The 24,471-nt window shown below is 44.2% G+C and overlaps 1 protein-coding gene across 2 annotated transcripts in view; it reads right to left on the bottom strand.

The window, feature by feature from the left end:
* Positions 1 to 24,471, bottom strand: part of CNDP1 (carnosine dipeptidase 1) — a 40,252-nt gene that overhangs the window by 9,850 nt on the left and 5,931 nt on the right. For both annotated transcript variants that reach the window (XM_067537509.1, XM_067537511.1), the window contains 3 exons: positions 16,125 to 16,247; positions 6,410 to 6,553; positions 1,611 to 1,773 (listed from right to left, as the gene is read on the bottom strand). In XM_067537509.1, coding sequence (XP_067393610.1) covers positions 1,611 to 1,773; positions 6,410 to 6,553; positions 16,125 to 16,247 — 430 coding nt within the window. The remainder of the gene's footprint in view (positions 1 to 1,610; positions 1,774 to 6,409; positions 6,554 to 16,124; positions 16,248 to 24,471) is intronic.

Here is a 24,471-nt window from a genome sequence, read left to right as displayed (position 1 = left end):
AGAATTGCCCAGGGCACTAGGGATGCAAAAGGACCTGGGCGGATGGGAGGATAGATACAACCCCCTCCCCCGAGGCCCCCTACACTCGCACTCTCTGCCCCTCCCCTGAGCCGAGTTTATTTATTACGTGCCATGCAGGTTCCTGGGTAGCTGAGGTGGTAGTATCTGCTACTCAGCTTCCCGGGTTCATCAGTAGCCTCCCTGGGGGGTCCAAGGGCCCCAGGAAGCTGAGTAGCCGATACCACCTCCTCAGCTGCCTGGGAACCTGCACGGCACTTAATAAATCAGCAAAAACTTCCAGCAGAAGTGCACTCGTACCTCAGCCACCCCTCTCTAGAGGGGCCATTGACTGTTCTGCCCAGGGACCCAGAACTGCTGTCGGTGGGTTTAGGTGCACTAGATCTCTGAGGATTCCCAGTTCAAACGTTGATTTGTGCCACAAGTCTGCTTGCTGCTTTTATTCTAGTTCTTAACAGAAGGTTGTGCAGACCACAACATTTCGGTACAGTTTGGCACAACATGCGGTTGCTGTGCAGATGAGGCCCAGAAAAAGAACCGTAAGGATGGCACCACTCAGCACTGATATGTGCAGGGATAGCACCTTACCTACAAGTACTATATATGCATGGTGTTACTATAAAACTTTGCAGACTGATATATTTGCATACACTTGTGAAGGGCCAGATTCTGCTCTTTGGTGTAAATCCAGAGTAAGACCCATTGAAGTCAGTGGAGTTACACTGATAAATTTGACAGGAATCAGTCCCAAAGAGTGGGAGGGAGTGGTCGAGCAGCTAGAACACAGGAGTGGAAGTTGAGATTTCTGAGTTCTCCACCTTACTCTTATACTGACTCACTGTGATCTTGGCTCCATAGTTTCCCCTTCTACAATAAATTGATTGCCTTAGAGCCATCTGATTTCTCTTGGGAGCATGATATTAAGGAAAGGATTACAACTGAGTTCCATGCATCACATTCCCTCACTATGGGCCCCTGTGGAAGGTTCTTTGGCAGAGCTCTCTGGAGCTGGGGTGCCACAGAAATGGGTAGACAAAGCAGAATGGGAGGAGGCGCTGATCATTCTGCATCATGATTTTCTGACACAGAGGATTTCAGAGCAGAAATGTGCTCTGTTCTGGGTTTTGCATAAAGCAGCAATAACTCCAGGAGCAGCCCTAGCTGTTTTGTTGGCCAGGTCAGCAAATGTTTTCAGCCCACTTCTGGCTGAGCAAAACAAACAAACAAAAAAACCCCCACTGCATGCAGCCCACAGCCAGCCAATCAGTGGAGCCAAAACAAAAACAAAAGCAGCCAACCAATCAAAGCAAACCCCCCTCCCACTCTGCAAAAAAACCAAAAAAAAAAAACCCCACAACCGCCAAGCAACACACAGCAGTACAGTGGTCATTGGTAGTTCTTTCCCAGCTGATACCGTGCAGTCACAAGTGAGGCTCAACTAATGGGCTCCTGAAGGCCCATTTCCCCTGAATTAGTCCCAGAGATTTCCACAGGAAAAGCACCTTACATCAGGCCTGAGTTTAGAGAGAACCTCCTCCCACTTTGTGTCATGCATACAAATACTTGTGTCAGAATAATGACCATGTACAGACCATCAGTTTCAGTCAGTGTGTAGGGGTCAGTTTTCCATCCATCTTCCTTTCTGGCAGTCTGTACATCCACATGTCCATAGAAACATACAGTGGGTTTTTGTGGATCTTTGCCAAGTTCTGCTAGAATCAGAGGAGGCAACAGAAGGCTCTGGCCATCAGGCAGCTGTGGAGGGTCATTAACACAGTAACAAAGAAAAAAACAAAGATTTGTGAGAACACGCTAGTGGCTACGAGAGGAATTGGAATCTTCAGTATTCAAATTACCTTTACTGATGCACTGGACGCTCATCAGAGCAGATTGGCAAATTTGATTTCCACCCCACCTCTAAATCTTATACAGAAACTAAAATTCTCTCTCCACCTATTGAGCTTCTGTGGTGAAATTGAAGAGCCCATCTAATGTTTAACTGTAATACAATGATAACACACACTCTTGGCTAGGCCCTTCCCTTCCCTCCCAAACTCAGTCTGCAATGGAGGTGATAGAAAGCTGGCCACATGTTGTGACATAAGAATTAATCAAAGGCTGCACAGAAGCCAATTCTGAGTTTGGTTTTGCAACCAAAAGAGCCCTGAAACTTCAATTAAAAAATTAAATATAAAGCCATGTTGGCAGGCAGCACTGGCAGCTGTTGCATACCATTCTGAAGACAGGTTAAGGTCTCAAGCTAATACTGCAATTTACTACTACACAAAACAGATTTCTGCAGAGGAAAGAGAGGACTGGATGGCTCAAAAAAGGAGCATCTCTCTGTTTCAAAGGAGGAGGAGAAGAGTTTGCAGACTGCACTGCATTAACACGTTTGGTCTGCATCAAAGGAAAATAGATGCTGCATTTCATTGGTGGGAGAGGGAATTTGTAAGAAGTCTCTATTGCTTTCTCCTTCCTAAATAATGAAAGAAAACTGATGTCCTGTTTCTTTGAATGTTTGAGCACTCTCCCTGTCCCCAGTGCAAAGCCGCACTTTTGTGTTGGTTTCAGTTTTGCTACAAGAACAATAAAGTTTTCCAAGGCAGCTAGCTGTGCTTAAATGAGCTCCTGGGTATCTGTATCTGCTTCTCTGCTGGGTCCAAATACAACATTTGGCAATGAAGGATTTCTATCCCATGCATGTCCAGTGCTCCCGCTGCCTGAATGAAAAGAAGAAAAGGTAAGGAAATAACATTGAAAGAAAGGGGGAAGTTCACAGAGGCACAAGGTGACAGATTGCTGCTTTATGCTGCTGGAACAGCATGAACCACTCAGCTAGAGAGGGGGAAATGGCAATTAAAAACAGAACAAAGGAATAGGCTGCTGCTCAGAGCTACTAAAAACAAAGCAGTGAGGGGGATGTAAGAAACCTTATTGACTGACCACGCGCAAGCAGGCAGACAGAGCAGCAGCTTAGCCTGCACAGAGAGTCTACAGACAGTAGAGGGAGCCCAAATACAGCTGAAAGAAGAATTCTACAGTTTGTTGTGTTGGCAAAAAGAGGAAGATTGAGCGCAGACACACAGTAAAAAAAAAAAAAAAGATTTCCTTGTGGCAGAGAAGGCATTCAGAAGGTGTGAAATCCAACAGGAGAACAGAGGAATGGCAACTCTTGCGGGCAATGCTGGTGAATTTGATGACAACTGCAAATCATGGGTGATGTATCTCAAGCATTTTGAATAATTTGTAACCTGCGATTTTATTCTAGTCAGGTAACGAATTACATCCTAGCTGACAGTGATGGGTCCAAAGGCATATGGACTGCTGCAAGACTTATTGTCTCCAACTGTGCCCAGAACTGCAACATGGATTCTCTGGACTTTAGCGTGAACAGAAAAGTTCATTTTGTGAACTGACAAGACAAGACAGAAACATGGGAATGTAAGACATTTCTGTGTGGCCACTGTGCACAAACTGCACATGCTGAGAAGGTTTGCTGGATTCATTTGCAAGAAGTGCCAGAAAAAAGGACATGTCGCTGTGATCTGCCACACAGTTCACAGAGTAATCATCCATCCAAGAAGACATCTATGAACCTAAGAGAAAATGGGAGTCGGGAATTCATAATGTGGAAAAAGACAAGAGCTCTAGTGCCACTGGCCAATACCTAGCACTACATGTGTTATCAGAACTGGCATCTGGGTGGCACACTTGATGGAAGGACTTTCTACAAGAAAGGAGCTTGATACCAGAGCTGTCATTTCATTGATTTCTGCATCTGTCTATCACTGGACTTTGTTATAAGTTCCTCTGGAAGAAACTGCCACAGTTTTGAAGACTTATAATGGAGAAAAATTAGTCCCAAAAGGAATACTCCAGGTGAAATTTCAACTAGCTGGACAATCAGTTGTTTTACCCTTGTACGTATGTACTCTTGTATAGAAGGAAAATATCCACTTCTATTTGGTAGATCATTGTTCATGATTCATTTGACTTGTTCATCCACAATTTTTAGTTAGGTTATATAGTCTTTAATGGGACTAAATTGGGGGGCCTGGATAATCTGCATCTGAGAACATTAAAGGAACTGGAATATGTAATTGCAAGCCTATTAGCAAGGATTTTTAATGTATCTGTAAACTTGGGGGTCATACCCCATGACTGAAGAATTACTAATGTACCTATTTTTAAGAAAGGGAAAAAAGTGATCTGGGAAACTACAGGCCTGTTAGTTTGACCTCAATTGCAGGCAAGGTCTCAGAACAAATTTTGAAAGAGAAAATGGTTAAGGACATAGAGGTAAATGGTAATTGGGGTAAAATACAACATGGTTTTGCACAAGGTAGATCACGCCAGACCAACCTGATCTTCTTTGAAAAAACAACTGCTTTTTTTAAACAAAGGAAATGCAGTAGAGCTAATCTACCTGAATTTCAATAAGGCATTTGATACAGTTCCACATGGGAAATTATTAATTAAAATGGAGAAGATGGGAGATTAATATATGAGAATTGTAAGGAAGTGGTTAAAGGGGAGACCGCAGCAGGTCATACTGAAAGATGAACTGTCAGACATGAGGGAGGTTACTAGTGGAGTTCTTGAGTAATCAGTCTTAGGATCATTCTTATTTAACATTTTTATTAATAACTTTGGCACAAAAAGTGGGAGTGTTTTAATAAAATTTGCAGATGGCACAAAGTTGGGAGGTATTGCCAATATGGAGGAAGACCAGAATATCATACAAGAAGATCTGGATGATCTTGAAAACTGGAATAATAGAAATGGGATGAAATTTAATAGTGCAAAGTCATTCTATTAGGGAGTAACAACAAGAATTTTTGCTATAAGATGAGGACTTATCAGTTGGAAGTGACAGAGAAGGAGAAATACCTGGGTGTATTGGTTGATTACAGGATTACTATGAGCTGTCAATTTGATGCAGCCGTGAAAAAGGCTAATGCAGTCCTAGGATGTGAGGTATTTCCAGTGGAGACAGGGAAGTGTTAGTACCATTATACCAGGCATTATAGCATGGTGAAATCTCATCTGGAATACTGTGTGTAGTTCTGGTCTCCCACGTTTAAGAAAGATGAATTCAAACTGGAACAGGTGCAGAGAAAAGCTACTAGGATGATCAGAGGATGGAAAACCTACCTTATGAAAAGAGACTCAAAGAACTTGGCTTGTTTAGTCTAACCAAAATAAGGCTGAGGGGAGATATGGTTGCTCTCTGTAAATACATTGGAGGGATAAATACCAGGGAGGGGAAGGAGTTATTTAACTTAAACATCAATGCTGACACAAAAACAAATGGATATAAACTGGCCATCAACAGGTTTTGGCTTGAAATTAAATGAAGGTTTCTAACCACCAGAGGAGTGAAGTTCTGGAACAGCCTTCCAAGGACAGCAGTGGAGGCAAAAGATGTAACTGGCTTCCAGACCGAGCTTGATAAGTGTGTGGAGGACATGGTATGATGAGACTGCCTACAATGGTATGTAGCCAATCTGTGGCTGTTAGTAGCAAATATCTCCAATGATCAGTGATGGGACATTAAATTGGGAGGGCTCTGAGTTACTACAGAAAATTCTTTCCCAGGTGTCTGGTTGGTGGGTCTTGCCCATATGTTCAGGGTCTAACTCATCACCATTTTTGTGGTAGGGATGGAATTTTCCCCCAGGTCAGATTTGCAGAGACCTTTGGGGGTTTTCACCCTCCTCTACAGCATGGGGTGCAGGTCACCGGCAGGTTTAAACTATTGTGAATGGTGGATTCTCTGTAACTTGAAGTCTTCAAATCATGAGTTGAGGACTTCAGTAACTCAGCCAGAGGTTGGGGTCTATTACTGAAGTGGACGAGGTTCTGTGGCCTGCAATGTACAGAAGGTCAGACTAGATTACCATGATGGTCCCTTCTAGCCTTAAAGTCTATAAGTGTATGTAAGCAATAATGTACATATATATTTGGGAAGATTTTTTTTTTTTTTTTTTTTTTTTTAAGAGTAGGGTGTAGGAATGTGATGTCCTGTCCCTTTAAATGTTTGAGCACTCTCCACTCCCCAATGCAAAGTCTCACTTTGGGATTGGTTTCAGCTTAGCTGTAAGAACAATAAAGGTTTCCACCGCAACTAGATGTGCTTAAATGAGCTCCTCTGTGTCTGCATCTCCTCCTTTTCTGGGTTCAGATATAACAGAAACCTCACTTCCTGGGGTAATGTTGTGATCCTATGCTTAGAAATAAGAATGCCTCTGTTTCCATGTGACAATGGCTGTCTCACTCCTTCCAACCAATGAGAATTATCCATGCATTATATTAGTTCTGGTAGTTAGAATACACAGGTAAAGCACAGCTCACAGTATTTTAAAAAACAGCAATGAAAAATAGGTACCTCCTGGGAGCCCAACTTTACTAACTCAGGGGTGGCTCCCAAAGCTCGAAGCCTGTCTGCTGTTAATTCCATCATTCGAGTTATTTCTTGTCTTAGCCGTGGCTGAATAGAATCACTCTCCACGGCCACCCATTCCTTAAGGGTCTGCAAAGAAGCCAGGGATATAATTAAATGAAGCAGTGGGGTACTGTATGAGATGGTCTGAAAACCAGAGCATCTGTACTGTGGATTGCCCTTTGAACTCAAAACATCAGATTTGCAGATGTTTTCATTTCAGCTCTATCATGGCCATGCTGTAGCCTCTTTGCCTGTTCTATCTGGCAAAGAAAAGACGGTTACTTACCTTGTAACTGTGGTTCTTCAAGATGTGTTACTCATGTCCATTCTATTCTAGGTCCGTGCACAGTTACCGGAAATTTTTTCCCTTTAGCAGTACCCATAGGGCCAACTCCCGCGCCCCCTGGAGCCCGGCGCCCATGCCACGGTATATGAGGTGCCACCAGCCCTATGCTCCTCAGTTCCTTCTTGCCATCAACTCTGACAGCAGGGACGGGGGAAGAAGGGGGTCATGGAATGGACATGAGCAACACATCTCAAAGAACAACAGTTACAAGGTAAGTAATTGTCTTTTCTTCTTTGAGTGCTTGCTCATGACAATTCCATTCTAGGTGACTTACAAACAATACCTTGGAGGTGGGTTCTGAGTTCATCAGTGAGCCGTTTGCAGCACTACCTTGCTGAAGATGGCGTCATCTCGTGCCTGTTGGATGATGGCATAATGGGAGGTGAAAGTGTGCACCGAGGACCAGGTAGCAGCTTTGCATATGTCCTGAATGGGCACCTGTGCCTTGTAGCCTGATTTTATAGTTATTAATTTATTGAATAGGGTAATAAGTTTGCCAATTGCTCTAATTAAAGGATCATGAGGTTCGTGTCCTAAATCAGGCTTCAGGTAAGTTTTATAAGGACACCGGGTACAACACAGGAAGAATTCCAGTGATAACCAGGATTTGTATAATTTTATAAATTTATTAAAACAACACAAAACAATAAACAAATGATTAATATAGAGAAAATAAAATGAATAATCAAATTGATAATGGATTAATACAATCTTAAAGGTAAAGACTTATTTGATAGATATATCTATGATATGCTTTAAACTAGTATACTCACACCCTTCCTGGACTTGGTTGAAAGAGATGTCTAATTTCTCAAGTTGGAGCTGAGTGGAATAAGAGCTGCTTCAAAGCTAAGAGCTATACGCTAAGACTAACATTACAACTTTAAGAATATAAAATAAAGAATGAATCTTAACACTAAATAAAACTTCAAGCAGGGATAGCTGACAGTCGACTGCCCCGATGAGCTGGATTTGATCTTACTTATACCCCCAAGAATATGGGCCCTTCATCCGGGCCCATACTTGGCCTTTCCACCTTCAAACTTTTGGGGTACATATTGTCTATTGGCTACTAGGTTCGTACGTATTATTGACGTATCCACATCCTTCTCCAGGTGGTCTTTTATCTCACCTTTGTTATTTCTAGCTTATTGTGGGTTCTGTGGTGTTCTTGTAAAGTTTCTTGGGCGTAACCTATGACTGCCCCTTCCCCTTTTAATGTCTCTTGACTTGTCTAGGGTAAAGGTTATAACCATATATGTCCTATCCTGTCCTACATTGATACTTATCTAAACCAAAGGTTGACTTGACTTGTCTAGGGTAAAGGTTATGACCATATATATCTTATCCTGTTCTACATTTATCTAAGCCAAAGGTCGAATATATATATATTAACGGTAGCTGTCATCCAGGATGTGGCCTGGAAGGTACCTTGCATTACAGCTGAATAAAATATCTAATTTTATTATTTCATCACACAATCATATCAAAATATATATGAAAAATATCTCTAATAATAATAATGCAAGCAAGCAGGCTAGTTCTATAGGCTACAGCCTGAAATGCCACCGACGGAAGCCTGCGCTCTGGTGGAATGGGCTGTGACCATCCCCGAAAGTGGGACTTTCACCTGCTCGTAGCAGAACCTAATACAGGAGGTTATCCACGAGAGGATCTGCTGTGCTGAAAGAGATGAGCCTTTCATTCTATCGGCCACTGCCACCAAGAGCTGGGTGGACTTATGGAATGACTTTGTCTGTTCTATGTAAAACGCTAGGGCCCTTCGGACATCGAGTGTATTACAACGTCATTCCACCTCCAAAGCATGGGGCTTTAGAAAGAAAACGGGCAGGAAAATATCCTGATTAAAATGAAATTGGGACACTACCTTGGGCAAGAAGGCTGGGTGAGGCCGCAATTGGACCTTATTCTTATAAAAAACTGTATAAGGGGGCTCTGAGGTAAGTGCCCTAATCTCAAATACCCTCCTAGCTGAGGTGATTGCTACCAGGAAGGCCACCTTCCAGAACAGCAATAGCAAAGGACAGGTTGCCAAATTTTTAAACGGGGCCCCCATGAGCTTGGAGAGAACCACATTCAGCTCCCAGGGAGGTAATGGATCCCTAACCTGAGAGTAAAGCCCCTCTATGCCCTTCAGGAACTGGACTGCCATGTCATGGGAAAAAAATGACTTCCCATGAATTGGGGGGTGAAAGGTGGATATAGCCGCCAGATGCACCCTCAGTGAGGTGATAGCTAGGCCTTGCAGCTTAAGGTGTAACCGGTAGTCCAAAACAGTTTGGATCGATGCCTGCTGGGCCAAGACCCCCCTGGATGTCACCCAGCAGGTAAACCACTTCCACTTGGATAGGTACAAAGGGGTCCACTTGGGGAAACCCCCACCTCTGGAAGAGCATGTCGACCACCTTTGGGTGAAGTGATCATTCATGGTGGGATAAGAAAGACCTGCTGAGGCAGTCCGCTGTAGTGTTCTTGATACTGGGAAGGTGGGAAGCCACCAGATGTATATTGTGTCGTATCGCAAAGTCCCACAGGCACACTGCCTCCTGGCACAGGGCTGAGGAGTGGGCCACGCCCTGCTTGTTGATGTAATACATCGTGGCCATGTTGTCCATCAAAACCTGGACCACCTTGCCCCTCAGAAGGGGAAGGAACACCCTGCATGCCAGCCATACCACCCTGTGCTCCCTGATGTTCATGTGCAACCCCTGGTCCTTCTCTGATCAGGTCCCATGGGTACTGTGGGTGGAGCTGATATGCACCCTCCACCCCAGGTCCAAAGCATCTGATATCAGGGTGACCGAGGAAACCAGCTCTTCGCAGGGCATGCCCTGCATGACCACCCAGGGGTCTAGCCACCAATCTAGGGAGGAGAGGACTTGCAGGGGCACTGTGACCACCCTGTCCAGAGAGTGTCTCCTTGGGGCATACACAGAGACTAGCCATGAGTGGAGCGGTCTGAGCCTTAGACACCCGTGGTGTACCATGTATGCGCAGGCTGCCATTTGGCCCAGCAGCCGCAAACAGGTCTGGGCCGTTTGTTGGGATGGTGCTGAATCACTATATAGTATCACAATGGACAAGTTTGGTGAGCCTGAGTGCTAGAGAATTCTGGGAGCAGGGCCTCATAGCATTAGACTGTGGAAAATCATTGAAAAGACCAAACTTGCCCTTGGCATCAATATGTGTCACAAATGTTTGTCCAGATCTTGTGTAAGCAGCTATGTGGAAGACCAGTGGTCACGGTCAGCCAATGGCCAGTTTGCCTGGTGTGTACATGTTGAGGCATGTAATGGCGAATCTGGGGCGAGCTGACCTAGGTCAACCGACCCTATAAAACAGGGGTGGCCAACCAGTCAGAGACGAAGAGTGAAAAAATAGATGTAGATATCGCAAAGAGCCACACATCTCTTACCCTCTGCTGAAAATTCACGCTGATGCGTCAATTTCGGCAGCACCTGGTCAATTTCACGTACAGTCTCAAAGAGTAGCAAAAAACAAATTGCCGCATGCAAAGAGCTGCTTGCAGCTCGCGAGCCGCATTTATATAAGCAAAGAGCCGCATATGGCTCATGAGCCGCGGGTTGGCTACCCCTGCTACAGAATGACATGAGATCAGGTACCTGGAGGGGAGTAGTCCACAATAAGTGAATATCAGCCAATTCCTGCAGCCCCCTCCCAAATTATGAATTAATTGGGACGTGCCACATAATTTGCTGGCAAAGCATATTCTGGGGACATGTGACTTCTTTGGGAAGAGGGTATAAGTATTGGGAAGATCACATGGTATCTAGCTTTTCTATCTATATCTCATATATCCAAGAGGGCCAGTGATACTGTCGGACAGAAGAAGGATTAAGATCAGAGGGCCTCCGGGTAACCTACACCCTGCTCCAAGGGATCATAGATCAGAAGGCCTCGGGGTAGCCAAAACTCCACTACGAGGGACTCAGAAAATAGACCAAGGACATGAGGGAACCTGAAGGAGGAAGAGACAGTCGTCACCTAGGAGTGGTAGCTATCCCGCTTTGCTTACCAATCAGGATATTGTGTGGGGCCAGCTTAGTTACTGAGGGTTTATGCTTGGGAAACTGAGGCTTACTAAGGAGAGGCATTGTATAGTCCTTTCTATTTGTCTGTGATATCTGCTGTTCAATAAACAATAGATCTGCATTGAAGATACTGACTTTTTGGTCTTCACTGGTATGGTCACTGGGTGCCCAGCTGTGGGCACATGAATTGATCTGAACTGGTCTCCAGCTCAACACCATTGTAAGAGGATAGGCGCAAAGGCTCCTGATAAGACCTAACATGGCTTTGAACCGAGGCTGCGGCAGCAAAACTCTGGTTTGTGTGGAGTTGAGAATGGCCCCAATGAACTCTAGTCTTTGCACTGGTACTAGTGGGGACTTTGCTCATTCACCATCAAGCCTAGGTGATGACAGTGGCCCGCATCAGGCTGAGAGTGATCTAGACCTGAGACTGGGATCTGCTCTTGATCAGCCAGTTGTCCAGATATGGGTAAATTTGCACGCCCTGCCATCTGAGATGTGCGGCTATGACCGCTATCCTCTTCGTGAATACCCATGAGGCAGAAGACAGGCCAAACGGGAGGGCCATAAATTGGAAATGGGAACAACCCACTACAAATCGGAGAAACTCTCTGGGCCTGGGAAATATTGAAATATGAAAATATGCATCCTTCAAGTCAAGGGCAGCATGCCAATCTCCAGGATCCAGAGAGGGAATAATGGAGGCTAGGGAGACCATGCAGAACTTGAGCCTTTTGAGGTACTTGTTCAACCTGCACAGATCTAGAATTGGCCTGAGCTTCCTCCCCTCCCCCCCCCCTTTGCCTTGGGGATGAGGAAGTACCGGGAGTAGAATCCTTTTCCCCTCCTGTCTGGTGGAACTTCTCCACTTCCCCCATTCTGAGAAGGCTTTCCGCCTCTTGCTTGAGGAGCTGCTCGTGAGAGGGGTCCCTAAAGAGGGACAGAGAAGGGGGTGATGGGGGGAGGGGAAAAAACTGCAGCGTGTTGCCCCTTGCAACAGATCCCAAGGACCCAACAGTCTGAAGTAATACAAGCCCACTCAAGAAGGAAGGGAGCAAGGTGGTTCAGGAACTGCAGGGAAGGAAGATCCTGGCTGGAAGCTGGTAAGCCCTCCTTGGGTACACCATCAAAATGGCTGGCGCTGCCTGCTGGAGCACCAGGAGGATCCCTGTTGTTGGGCTGATGAGGAGGAGGTTGGCGCCTTCTGAAGCTCCTGTCCCTGTCTCTCTTCCTGTAGGCACCGAAACGTGGGGACTGGTATCTGGGGCTGCTGCTGAGGGTGAAACTGCCTTCTTGAGGCCTGAGGCATATAGAGGCCCAGTGAACACAGGGTGGCCCTAGAGTCCTTCAACCCATGAAGCTTGGCATCCGTCTGATCTGAAAAAAGTGCACTCCCATTGAATGGAATGTCCTGGGTGGATTGCTGCACTTCTTGGGACAGACTGGACAACTGCAGCCATGAGCACCGCCACACGGCCACAGCCGAAGCCGTAGCTCTTGCCGCCAAGTCTGCTGTATCTGAGGCTGCCTGGAAGGCGGCCCTGGCCACCATCCTGCCTTCCTCCAGGATTGTTGTAAGGTCTATCGCCTGATCCTGGGGTAACGCCTCACCAAAGGCTTAAGGGAGTCCCAGAGGTTGTAACTATCTCCCTAACAACACTTGTTGGTTGGCAATTCTAAATTGAAGGCTAGCCATGGAATAAACCTTCCTGCTGAATAAATCTAGCTTCTTGTAGTCTATTTTTCAACATGGAGCTGGACTGCCCTTGCCTGTCCCACTCATTTGCAGCTGCCACCACTAAGGAACCTGGTGATGGGTGCGTGAAGAGATACTCAAATCCCTTTGCGCGGACATAGTATTTCTTCTCCGCTCTTTTGGAGATTGGTGGCAGCGACGACGGGGTTTGCCACAGGCCCTTAACCAGCAAGAGAACCCCTTCGTGAACTGGCAGGCTGACCGGGACTGGTGCCGCAGCTGCCAGGACATTGAACAGATTGAACATGGTTTCTCTGAGCTCCTCCACTTTTAATCCCAGATTAGAGGCCACACTTTTAAGTAGCTCCTGGTGGGCTCTAAAATTGTCCAACAGGACAGACGGGCTTGCAGCAGTTGCCTTGTCCGGAGATGAGGAGGACGACTGCACTGGCACGGGGGATGGTGGCATCTCTTGCCGTGGGGCCACTGATGCTGATGTCCCCTCCAGGGGGTCTGAATCCACCTCTGACTCCGAGTCCTAGGCCCCTTCCAGTGATTCTGGGTCCACTGATCGTTTTCCTGATGACCAGTAGGAATGTGGGCCTGGAACCACAGAGAAGCCCCATGGGTTCCAATACGGCCATTGCGTGGGCCATTGCCCCTGAGGGCAATCCAATGGCAAAGGATATGGGCCTTGGTCCTGAGTTTTTAGGTCATGGCGGTGACTGGAGCGGACGGCAGGTCTGTCCTCCTCTGAGGAGTAAGAGTCACTTGCCGAAGACCACGGTGGGGCTCTTGCCGACTCTCTCCCACTGTCCTGTGGCAATTCCTGCCAGCACCTAGGAGACAGTGATCGGCACCTCGACCCCTTAGATCCATTGTGGTCAGCAGCCCGACGACTTGCATGGGGTATCAGGGAACGGGACCTTGAGGACCGGTGACGGGACTGCCCAGAGTGGCACCACAGGGACTTACGCCGGGAAGCAGAAGAGCGCCTCAGTGCCGGGGTGCTATGCTGGTGCCGGCCGTTTCTTGGCGAGCCTCTTGCTGCAGTGACCAGTTTCGATGCCTGACCATCTTGGGGGAGTCCCTCGGTGCTGGAGAGCAGGTTCGATACCGCGAGCTCCTCTGTGCCAGCGATTGAGATTGTCCATGCTCCTTTATCAGAGTCTATCGTGTGTGGTGCTGCTCAGCCGTCAGTGGTCGACCTGGCGCCAGTGACCAGGAGCGTGACCTCGGGGATCTGCGACTCTGTGGCGGCAGAGACCTTCTCCTCAGTGACCTGTCTCGAGGCGACGCCCTTCGAGACTCAGGTGACCGGTGCAGCCAGTGAGGGGGTCCCATCACAGGCTTCCCCTTTGAGATTGGAGCCTTATCCCTTCCCGGCACCGGGGTAGGCTTAGGGGTGGGCGACAGAGGGAGAGCCAACAAGTCTCTTGCCGCTTGAAGTGCCTCCAGTGTCGATGGCACCATAAGCTGGAAGGACCCCCTTCCGCTCCCAGGAGTTGTGGGTGGCTGCCTCAGAGGGTTCGGAGCCCTGAAGGGCGAGTCCTGCTCCGAGTGCCCTGGCACAGCTGGCTGGGACAATGTAGGGCCGTCACTCGACCCCGCCTCCCTGCTCTTCTTCGGTGCAGGGGAGCCATCCTTGTCTGGGGGCTGCTTCTTCTGCCTCTTCTATGGAGAAGAAGGTTGGTGCTGCGATGTTTCCAGCGCCAGCCGGGCGCTCTGCACCAATGACATGCTTGGCACCGAGGTGGAACATGGCGGCTCCGAGGCTGGTCTCAATGCCGCTTCTATGTGAAGGGCAGTCAGGCGGAGCTCCCTTTCTTTCAGAGTCCTCGGCCTGGAGCCCTTGCAAACCCTGCACTTCTCCTTCCAGTGCGATTCCCCCAAACACTTCAAACAACTATCCTGGGGGTCGCTGAGCAGGAAGGGTTTGCCGCAAACTGTGCAGGGCTTGAAGCCCAGAGAGCAGGGCAAGCCCCGCTCCCAAGCAGAAGTCCCTAGCGGGACTAACACTTAACAGTAAGTGACTAACAAACTAGAGTACTTAACTAACAAAGAGCTACCTAATTAACCTAATCTCTAACTCTAGGAACAGGGGAACTGAAGTACTTGCGATCACAAGCTGAAGCAAGGTTCCAGCAACCGTCAGTGGCAGAAAGAAGGAACAGAGGGAGCGTAAGGCCGGCGGCACCTCATATACCGCGGCATGTGTGCGGGGCTCCAGGGGCCACTGGAGCCAGCCCTATGGGTACTGCTAAAGGGAAAAAAATTCCGGTAACTGTGCACGAAAGCACGCACACACCTAGAATGAAATCGACATGAGCAAGCATTCAAAGAAGAATTGTCAGAACGCTGGATCACTTTGTCTGTGGTTAAAGTGTCAGCGCTGCTGCTAAAGTCAGAGTGATCAAAATCTGATTCCCTCATCCATCTTTATAGCGCTTCTTTGAAACAACCCTCTTAATTCCTTCAGGAGACCCCAACAGTTCTGGCTACCTTTCTACTTGGCCCTCATGCTGCATCCTTTTGATGCATATAGCATACCTTGGGAGTATAGTTTCAAAGCAAACAAAATGTGCCCCAATAGCTTCCTTAAGGACAGATGCTTTCAAGAGATTTTACATGGACAGGATGGTCTCTCTTTCTGTCTTCTATCCACTTCGGTAATTCTAAACTATCTGTCATCATGGGATCTAAACCCCAGTCTAGGAGAACGTAGAGAGGAACCAGAGTAGTATTAAGGCCATCCATCTAAACTCACTTTGAACTGGGTAATTGCATTCTGCATGAATTGTCTAGACCATCCTCATCTAGTTTCAGATGTGCCCCCTGTTACAATGAATAAGTGCTATTGAGTAATTCTAACAAAATTAAGTGTTCATAATTTGACATTAACTAATCATGTCTGATCCATTTCTCTGTTCTTCCTTTTTCCCCAATGCAAACTGATCCCTATTTAAACGGAAAAAAAAAGCATCCTTGGAAAGGCTAGATTCTGGAAAAGAGGTGACAGTCCAAACAAACAAGCATTTTTGTGAGTGCACAACATAGAAATATCACAGGAAAAGAATCCTCAGCCCACCATCCAGTAAGCAGGGCAGAACTGCTATGTCTGCACTGCAAAGTGAGTGAAGCAGAAGCATACATGGCCTGCTACTCCCCCTTGTGCAAGGTTTTGGCTTAATATGGATTTGCATACTCTGCATGGATCTAGTGATGATGACCACAGTCCACCCATTTTGCCATGTTGCATAGTGCTGTGTGCAAAGCCACCACTGATCTATGCTACGTGGAACACAAGAGGAGTGCAGAGTCCCCCCTGCCCCCCCCCCCCACACAGACTTTCCCTTGCATAGCCTGCTGCACAGTGAAATGTGGCATTTCCAGTACATCTGAGGCCTTGTGGAGGTATGGAAGCCTGTTCAGTATTTTCCCCTTAAAAGAGAAAAGAAGAAGATGGCCTCATGAACATATATTGTTGGTCTTTATTACTTTATTTCTGCATTGTAGCTGTTTGACAATATGTGTAGTTCTTACCTCAATAAATTCATTTTGATGAAGATCAATGTACTGGACGATCTGATTCTCCAAGCTTGAGAAAGAGGAGGAGGAGGACATTCCTGCCCCAAAGAGCATCATGACAACAGAGATAGCCAATATCTGCAAGTTCAAGACAAAATTTGCTATATCAAAGAGAAGACATCCACAAGCATTTGTCATGTACATTTCACTGCTGGGCAGGCAGCCATAAATAACTGCTGCAGAATGGACAGGTCAAATCAGCTTTGAAGTCCTACTGCACTAGAAAGGCATTTAGCACACACACCAGACAGAGATTTTATTGGTTAGTCTGTAAGAAAAAAACAGTAAATGAGTTTTGCACTGTTTGGATTACAAGCAACATCTGGGAATGATTTTGATACACAAACATTTTCTAAAGAGACATTTATTTCTTCATGAGAAATGTGAAACAATCTTAAACTGTAGGTTCCACCAAACAAAACAAACAAACAAACATGGGGGGAAATGCAAACACAAACACCAATGGCCTAAAGGACTCATCTTTCTATTCTGATATTTCCAAAAGGAAAAAGAACCAATTCAATAATGTACATGCCTTATTTTATGTACAAGTTGTTTAAACGGATAACAATCCTGATGGAGAAGTATGTGAGGCAATAAATGGCTACTGTGGATGATTAAACACCAGAGCAAAGCTGAAATGTGATAACTGCAGAAGTCATTTATTTCCTCATGTAGTCCCACTGCCACAAACATTGGACAAAATAAGATTTAACACGCCATTGTAGTTAAAATATTGTTCTTGCTTCACAAGGGTTTGAAAATTCTTCTCCTGCTGTGTTCTTGGAGTTTCTGCTGATGGTACTTTAAGCTGGGAGGTAGATGACTGACATTAGTTTTTAGCCCCACCCTTCAAAATAGTTGTTTTGTAAGGAGTGATCTCTTTGGAAAAACGGATTCTGGGATTATAAACAATGAGCTGCCTGTCCAAAAAGTTGTACTTAAATTGAATTCACAAAACATGTTCTTAACGTCCACACTTTGATTCTTGCACTTGCAATGCAAAAATGTATTCCTGAAATTTTAGCCTCCAGTTTTAATAACAGTTTCAGTGATGTCTGTGAGAGAGACAAGATATAAAAAGTGAGAATGACAAACATGAGGAAAAAAAGGAGAGTGAAAATAAGACCATGTGGTGACATAAGTCAGCTTGATAGTTCCTGAAGGTAACAGATCTCTCTCTTTTATTAAATGTACTTACAATCACCAAAATCCACCTGAAACAAAACCAAACCTTTACTAGTTGAATGGTTTCTTTTAGGAACCACAGAGTAGGTGGTTCTTGAGGAGGGATTTGAAGAAGAGGAAAGTACGGTAAAAAGCATGGTGACAGCTGTGAATCTGAAAAAACTGACAGTGAAAGCTTTTAACATTGGCATGGTGGCAAAGGAAAAGCAAAGAGAGGCAAAGTTGTGAAGACTCTTGTAGGTGACCAAAAGAACCTTAAAACTATAGCAAAAATCATCTTTAATTCAGGCATGCTCTGGCATTCAGAAAACTAATCAGTTATTTCTATCCCTTTGCCCCCACCCCAGTTTCAACATTTTGTATTTACATTTAACTATATTAATCAAGTAATAAGATTATTTATTGTGAATACAATGCTTTAAAAATATAAAGTAACTATGTGAGTGCTAAACTCTATTTAGAATGCGAAATATTTCTAAATTTGTAATACAAAGATTAAAGATTCTTATACTGCTGAACAAAAAATCATATGTATTCTAATTAATCTGCAAATTCCTCTTCTGCGTCTTTCAGTAGAGTTTAGGACTCTGGAGGTAAGCAGTCATGTTGAAGGAATGTTGTTCTCTGTAGTTAGGACCAAATCCTCTGCTGTATCTGTTCTTTGATCAGGAACTGACAGAGCTGATGGAAGTTTTTCAAGTGATTTTTCTTGGGAGGGGGAGGTTGAAAATGGTCTTTTTTTGAAAGCAAAAATGTTGCAAAATTTTTTTTGTTTTGTATTTGACGAAATCTGAAGATGAAAATACTTTTCAAGTTTTGTTGGTCGTTTTTTCCTCTCTCTGCCTCTTTTCCTTTTCAGTGATAATTGGTACAAAGAGAGAGAAGGAAAGGAGGGAAACCTGAAACCTAACCCCCTTGCCAAATTTTTGAAACTGAAAGGGGGGGGGGGGGGGGAGGAATTCCTTTTGAAAATCTGTGATAAATTTTCATGACAAGTCTACCAGTTTTCAGCCTGCTTTAGATCCTAACTTTTGGGAATGTACTCAACTGGGTTACATTACAGCTGGCATAAATTAGCACACAGAACGGTGTACTCAGCTCCTTGATGGCCCTTCCTTTCCTTTTTTGCTTCTCTATATATTTAAATATTCAGGCGAACTATTCCTATTGCACTGGTTCCAGAGACATACTGGGTCTACTTCAAGAAGGAAACAAAGTATTCTTGCATGACTGGCTTGTCAGAATTTACTAATTTATGAATTAGGGTTATTGGAATGTGTGAATGTTTTGGAGAGACAAGGTGGACGAGGTTATATCTTTTATTGGACCGCTTCTGTTGGTGAGAGAGACAAGCTTTCAGCTTATACAGAGCTCTTCTGGAATGTTTGGGTCAGTTTAATGAGGGCTGTTAAAAAGAGCAAGTAGGAACTAAAACAGAGGTACCATGTCTCTGGATAATCAACTTCAGGAGAGATAAGCAAAGTGACTGGGCCATGAACTGGGAAGATGCTATCTCCAGCTGCCAGACAATTACATAATTGGTTTGCAAAGATTGAGGGCCTCAGATCAAAACCACATGAACAGTAAAAAAACAAAAACAAACAAAAAAACCCTCTTCCTGTAGACAGGGATGGGGTAAGGTTCCAGCAGCTGCTTGAAAGGATATGCTGACAGAAAGAGGCAAAGAATACAGGAGGGAGGTTGAACCGAGACACAGGCCCTCCTGGATATGTCCAAAATAGCTAGCCTGGGCAAAGCTTTCAGGTAAATGGTAAGCTTTAGAAAGACCAAGGCATGCAGACCTTTTGTGGTCTAAATTCTTTTCTCTGCTTGCTCTGTACCTGTGGCTGAAAAGACAATTAGAACTGGGAGAAAGCAATTGGACAAAACTTCTTTTCAACAAAAAATGTTGTTTTGGGTTGATCAAAATATTTCATGAATTTATGTTGAATTTGCATAATTGTTTTGATCAAACCAGCCCTTCCCCGCACCACCCCCATAGTCCCAGAAACTCAGAACAGTTCATTTCAACCTTTTCTTGATGAAACTTTTTTTATTTTGATTCAAAACAACTTTTCATTTAAAATTTTACTTCAATTTGGGTCAACCTGAAACATTCCCCCCCCCCCCCTCCAATTTTCCAGTTCAGCCACCAAATCCAAAAAGTCAGTTATCTGCACAGCTCCACAGACAATATGTTTGAAAGAAGTTGCTTTGAGTCATCTTAATCAGCTGCCATTCCTAGGCTCCCAGAGGGCGAATTTCTTGTAGGTACCTAATACAGTAGAACCACAGGGTTCCATCCATTGAGAGAGAGGTTAAAATGGTGAAATCTATTAGTTACCTGAAGGGTCCACTCAAGAGGAACTGTGTCGGAGTCAAAGGCATCAATTGCCATGTAACAGAACCGTGGGAACAGAGGGTGTTTTAGCCTAGAGATCTGGTCTAATGTGGGATGAACTGTGGAGTTCCACACTCTGGGAGAAGTGCAGGTCTGTCATTTAGAAAGTGTGACCATGGAGTGACTCAGGGACAGATCACAGGTACAGTTAGGGTGACCAGATGTCCTGATATTATAGAGACAGTCCCGATATTCAGTGTTTTGTCTTATATGGGCACCTATTACCCTACACTCCCTGTCCTGATTCTTCACATTTGCTATCTGGTCACCCTAGGTACAGTTCACCCTGGAACTGTCACAGTATGCAAACAGCGTAATAAGATATTTGTTCCTAGTGAATGGCAGAAATGTTGTTTTCATCTGTTATAACTCAAAAGTTTCCTTAAGGTCACCTTTGGGCCATGTGTGAAAGTTGCTCAGTTACCCCCTTCCCTAAACTTGACACAGGAACGACAACTCAGTTCCATGTCATGTGTCCTAATTTCATATTACAAAACAGGCTTTTCTGGGTTCTCTTAGCTGCACAGAATAGTTTTGACCGAGTTATGCATGTGTGCTCGGATAGAAGCATAGATTTTAAGGTAATCTAAATCAAACAAGAAAGGCATCTGTTTCTTTATCATACGTATCTTTTCCTTGTCTATTATAATGTTTTGCTGTTTCATATGCATTTTCATTGCAAGAAAGCAGCAAAAAGAGAAAGGAATGACTCCAGCTGATGGTTTAGAATGCTCAGTTACAGCATTTTAATATTACAGGAAGGATGCAACTACAGAAGAAGCTTATTTTTATTTTGTTGTTTCTGAAATGCCCATGGTGACCTCTCTCTCTCTTTTTTTTTTTGGTCTGTGTGGGCCTGGCTTGACATGAGTAATTGGTAAGGACTCATTTCTTGGGAGACAGGATTATGGAGGTAAATGGATCAGCAGCCTGGAAACAGAATGTCTGTACTAGCCAAGATAAGGTGGAACACCCAGGGAACCATTTACTATGGACAAGATAACACTTGATAAAATAAGCCTGGAATGTAAGATGAGGAGAAGATAGGGTGACCAGATAGCAAGTGTGAAAAATCGAAATGGAGTGGAGGATAATAGGCACATATATAAGAGAAAGCCCTCAATATTGGGACTGACCCTATAAAATTGGGACATCTGGTCACCCTAGGAGAAGAGTAAGTAATGCATGGACAGAGGATGCTGTACAGGGAATGGTTCCTAAAAAGTGACCAAGCCAGTCCCCAAATGTGTGATGCAGTGTACAGTAAATGGAATGGAATGTGAAAATGTATATAAAGGCACAGATTTGCTGTGTATTTTTAGATGTGTGGTGTCCTGTCCCTATGCCAGAGCCTGATCAACTAAAGTGTAGTTTAATTTTGTGCCAATAAAGAAACCTCAGTGACGAGTTTGGAGTTGAGCTTTGTTCTTGGGAAACTGGTTAAGGTCTCGGAGGCTACTGAGTGGATAAAGTCTCAGAAGCCCCCCTCCCAGCAGTCTGCTCACTATACAAATGAAAAGGCCGCCCAGTATTTGTGATTTTTATTCACAGTTTGCTTTTTTTTTAACCATGTTAAAAGCAAAGAAACTATAGCGCTGTGGGAAAGACACGAATGAAATGATTAATTTCTGCAAGTGTCCATCTGGAGGGGAGCTAAACATTTATTAAACAGATGTTGATGAAATTCTGCTCTTTTTGAGCAAAAAGTAAAACATGTATATGAAAGACCTGCAAAGAGAGAGATGAGAAAATACTTACGAGCCCTCAGAGGTAACAAGATGACCAAAAATATTGTAAATCCAAAAAGGAATTAGGTAGCAACTCTGTTGTGCTATTCACCAGGGAGGGAGGGAGGGAGAATTGAAAAGAAGAAACTACATGATACTTGCACTATCATTACACAAAACAGCAAGTTCTAGTTAACATCTCTGTAGCGAGCAGGAAGAGCTGGGTGAGGGAAGTTGGTTTAGTAAACAGAGGTGAGCCTTCTGGTAACACTAAAGCAGCTCATTGTTGCAACAACAAAAATCAGGCACTAGTTTCGGAGGCTGGTTCAAGCATGCAGCAGCAAAGGAAAAAACAAACAGTATAGTGTTCAAATCCTAATGTATTTGACTTGGTCTGGCCTTAGAGAGCCGCTAACAGCCCCCGGGAAAATTTTGAAACAATTGTTTTTAGAAATAATACATAAGCCATATATTCTGAGCACTTCCCTTCCTTCACTTCTTATTAATAAGCACATTTTCTGTGTTTCACTGTCCTCTTTTTATTCAAGAGTCATTAATAAGACAAGAGGAACTTTGTTTTTTAAGTGTTCTTCTGTTATGCAATTTCGGCCTTGTCTACACACAAATTGTACTGCTTTAACTATATCAGTATAACCTACCTCTAGTGGATTACATCAGCATAAATGCACTTTGTACCATATAGCTATTACTAAAGGTAATCGGAATACATTACAGAACTGTAAACCTTGGTCTACACTATGAAGTTTTACCAGCTAGGAGTGTGAAAAAAGTCATGCAGACAAAATCCTGGTGTAGATGCAACTATGCCAACAGAAGAGTGCTTCTGTCAGCTTAGCTAATTTTATTTGGGGAGATGGTGTAACTGTCAGCAGAAGAATTCCTTCTGCCAGCCTATGCTATGTCTCTACTTGGGGTCTCTGTCAACATAGCTATATCGGTATAGCTAAACCAACCAATGCTCTGTAGGGCAGACAAGCCTCAGTTACCTTTATACACATAACTGCTTCCACACTAGGGAACTATTTTGATAGAAAAGTCACACCTCTAACCAAGATAGGCCTTAGTTGTTGCTTGAAGTGACTGATTTATGCCATCACAAACGGGTGCTGTGGCTCTGGGGATGATCCTTTAAAGTCACCAAGCCAGTAGTCCACAGACTGAGAACCAAGCAGAGTTAGGGGTGGAGGTGGGATGTGTTGATCGGAGGTGGATCGTATGAAACAATTTCTCTTTTATAAAATGGCCCATAAAATGAAAAGGCTGGAGAATATCTGGGTTTGCATCCCGCTAATAGTAAACTCAACATTTGAAATGAGCAGAGTCTTCAGTTACAGCAAGGGTTAGTTTGGCAAATAAATGGTGAGTTTCTTGAAGGTTCGATCTTCCTAACAGAACTGCTATCAATGAAGGTAGTTAAAAATAAAACAAACAAACAAACCAAAAACTTATTACTGAGATGTTCTCCAAGAGCTATCAGCCTAGTGCACAAAAGGGCAACCATTTGTTTGAACACAATTCTGACTGAAGCAGTGGGACTCCTTGTGTCCACATGGCTGGTTGTAGTATTCAGAATTCCTCATTCAGCAATTCCCCACAAAAGGCTGGGCTATGCAAAAGCAGCATCCATTGTACTCCACAGGAGCAGAAGGCATTCAGCGTATTGCGGGAAAAGCTCAGCCCCTCTCCAAATCTGGCAGTAATTTAAGAAGGGCAAAGAAATGGGAGTTTCATCCTGCAAGACTTACAACTACAATGGAAGTTCTCTATGGGAAGTGCTGGCAGGATCTGGCATTTGGTTAGTAGGTAGAAAGCAGTTTCACACTGTAATAGCAATAATTAAAAGTGCTGTTTTTGGAATACTTTTGTAAAGCCTTTTCCAAGGCAGATAATAGTGCTAAGAATAGAGCGGGTGGGAAAATGAATTCTGTTTTGTGAAAAAATATGAGGTTTGGATTTTTTTTTCCTGTTCCATATTAGAGTGAAGAGAAAAACCTTTCAAAAATGTTTTGCAAAAAAACAAGAGTGAGAAACATCCAGCTCAGAACAGCCAATAGCCCAGTGGTGAGGGCACTCACTGGGGACCACTCTTTCAATCTCTCCTGGGGGGAGCTGTTCTACTTCAACCTAGTAAATATTTAGGTATTTTATAGTCTGATTCTCTCTCTGGCCCAATGAATATTTAATTATTTATACAAAATGGAACAGCTCCAACAAGAGAGATTGAGAAACATCCAACCAAGAAGAGCCAATTGCCTGGTGTTTAGAGCACGTCTCTGAGATGTAGAAGACCCAGGCTCAAGTCTCTGCTCCAAGTCAAGAAAGCTTCCTAACATTTTCCAAAAGAAAAACATTGTCAAAAAATTCCCATCCAGCTCCACTACAGAAGGCTTGGTCCTACATTCCTTACTCATGCACATCTCCTATTGAAGAAAAGTCAAGATATTTATTAGCACTATTTTCTATACGGCATATTAAAAGAAAACTCTGACCACTTTATGTTCTTGTTTTTGCAGCTTCCTTTATAGCAGGTGAGGAAATACAGACATTGAACTACAAGCCATGCTTCTTATTTTGGCAGCTCAAAGACAAAGACAATTTATCCACCTTGATTAAAAGGTTTGTAACTAAGAAAGGTTACTGATGGGCAAAATATTAACTTTTGGTTCAGAATTTTATGCCAACTTTTTAGTTAACCTGTCAACTAATAACAAAATCTAAAGAAGCCGTCACATACACACCAAGACATGTGGAATGTTTCCCCATTTCTTTCTGGAGAGTGGACTCTACACCCCAGAACCCCATGTTTACCACTGTTATATAATTATGATCTGTTCTGTACAAAGAAAGCCTCCTGTGGTATCATTTTAAAAGCTTTGATCTGCCGAACATTAATATCTTGTTGGATGTGCTCCCACAGTATGTGAAGTTATAAAATATTATTGGATATGCTACTCCAAACACACCC

The sequence above is a fragment of the Emydura macquarii genome, unplaced genomic scaffold (genome assembly GCF_026122565.2).
Source record: "Emydura macquarii macquarii isolate MOO-44397 ecotype Brisbane River unplaced genomic scaffold, CSIRO-AGI_Emac_v2 contig_431, whole genome shotgun sequence".
NCBI classification, from domain to species: Eukaryota; Metazoa; Chordata; order Testudines; family Chelidae; genus Emydura; species Emydura macquarii.
The sequence above is the reverse complement of the archived record's forward strand: the minus strand, read 5'-3'. Positions and strand labels throughout refer to the sequence as shown.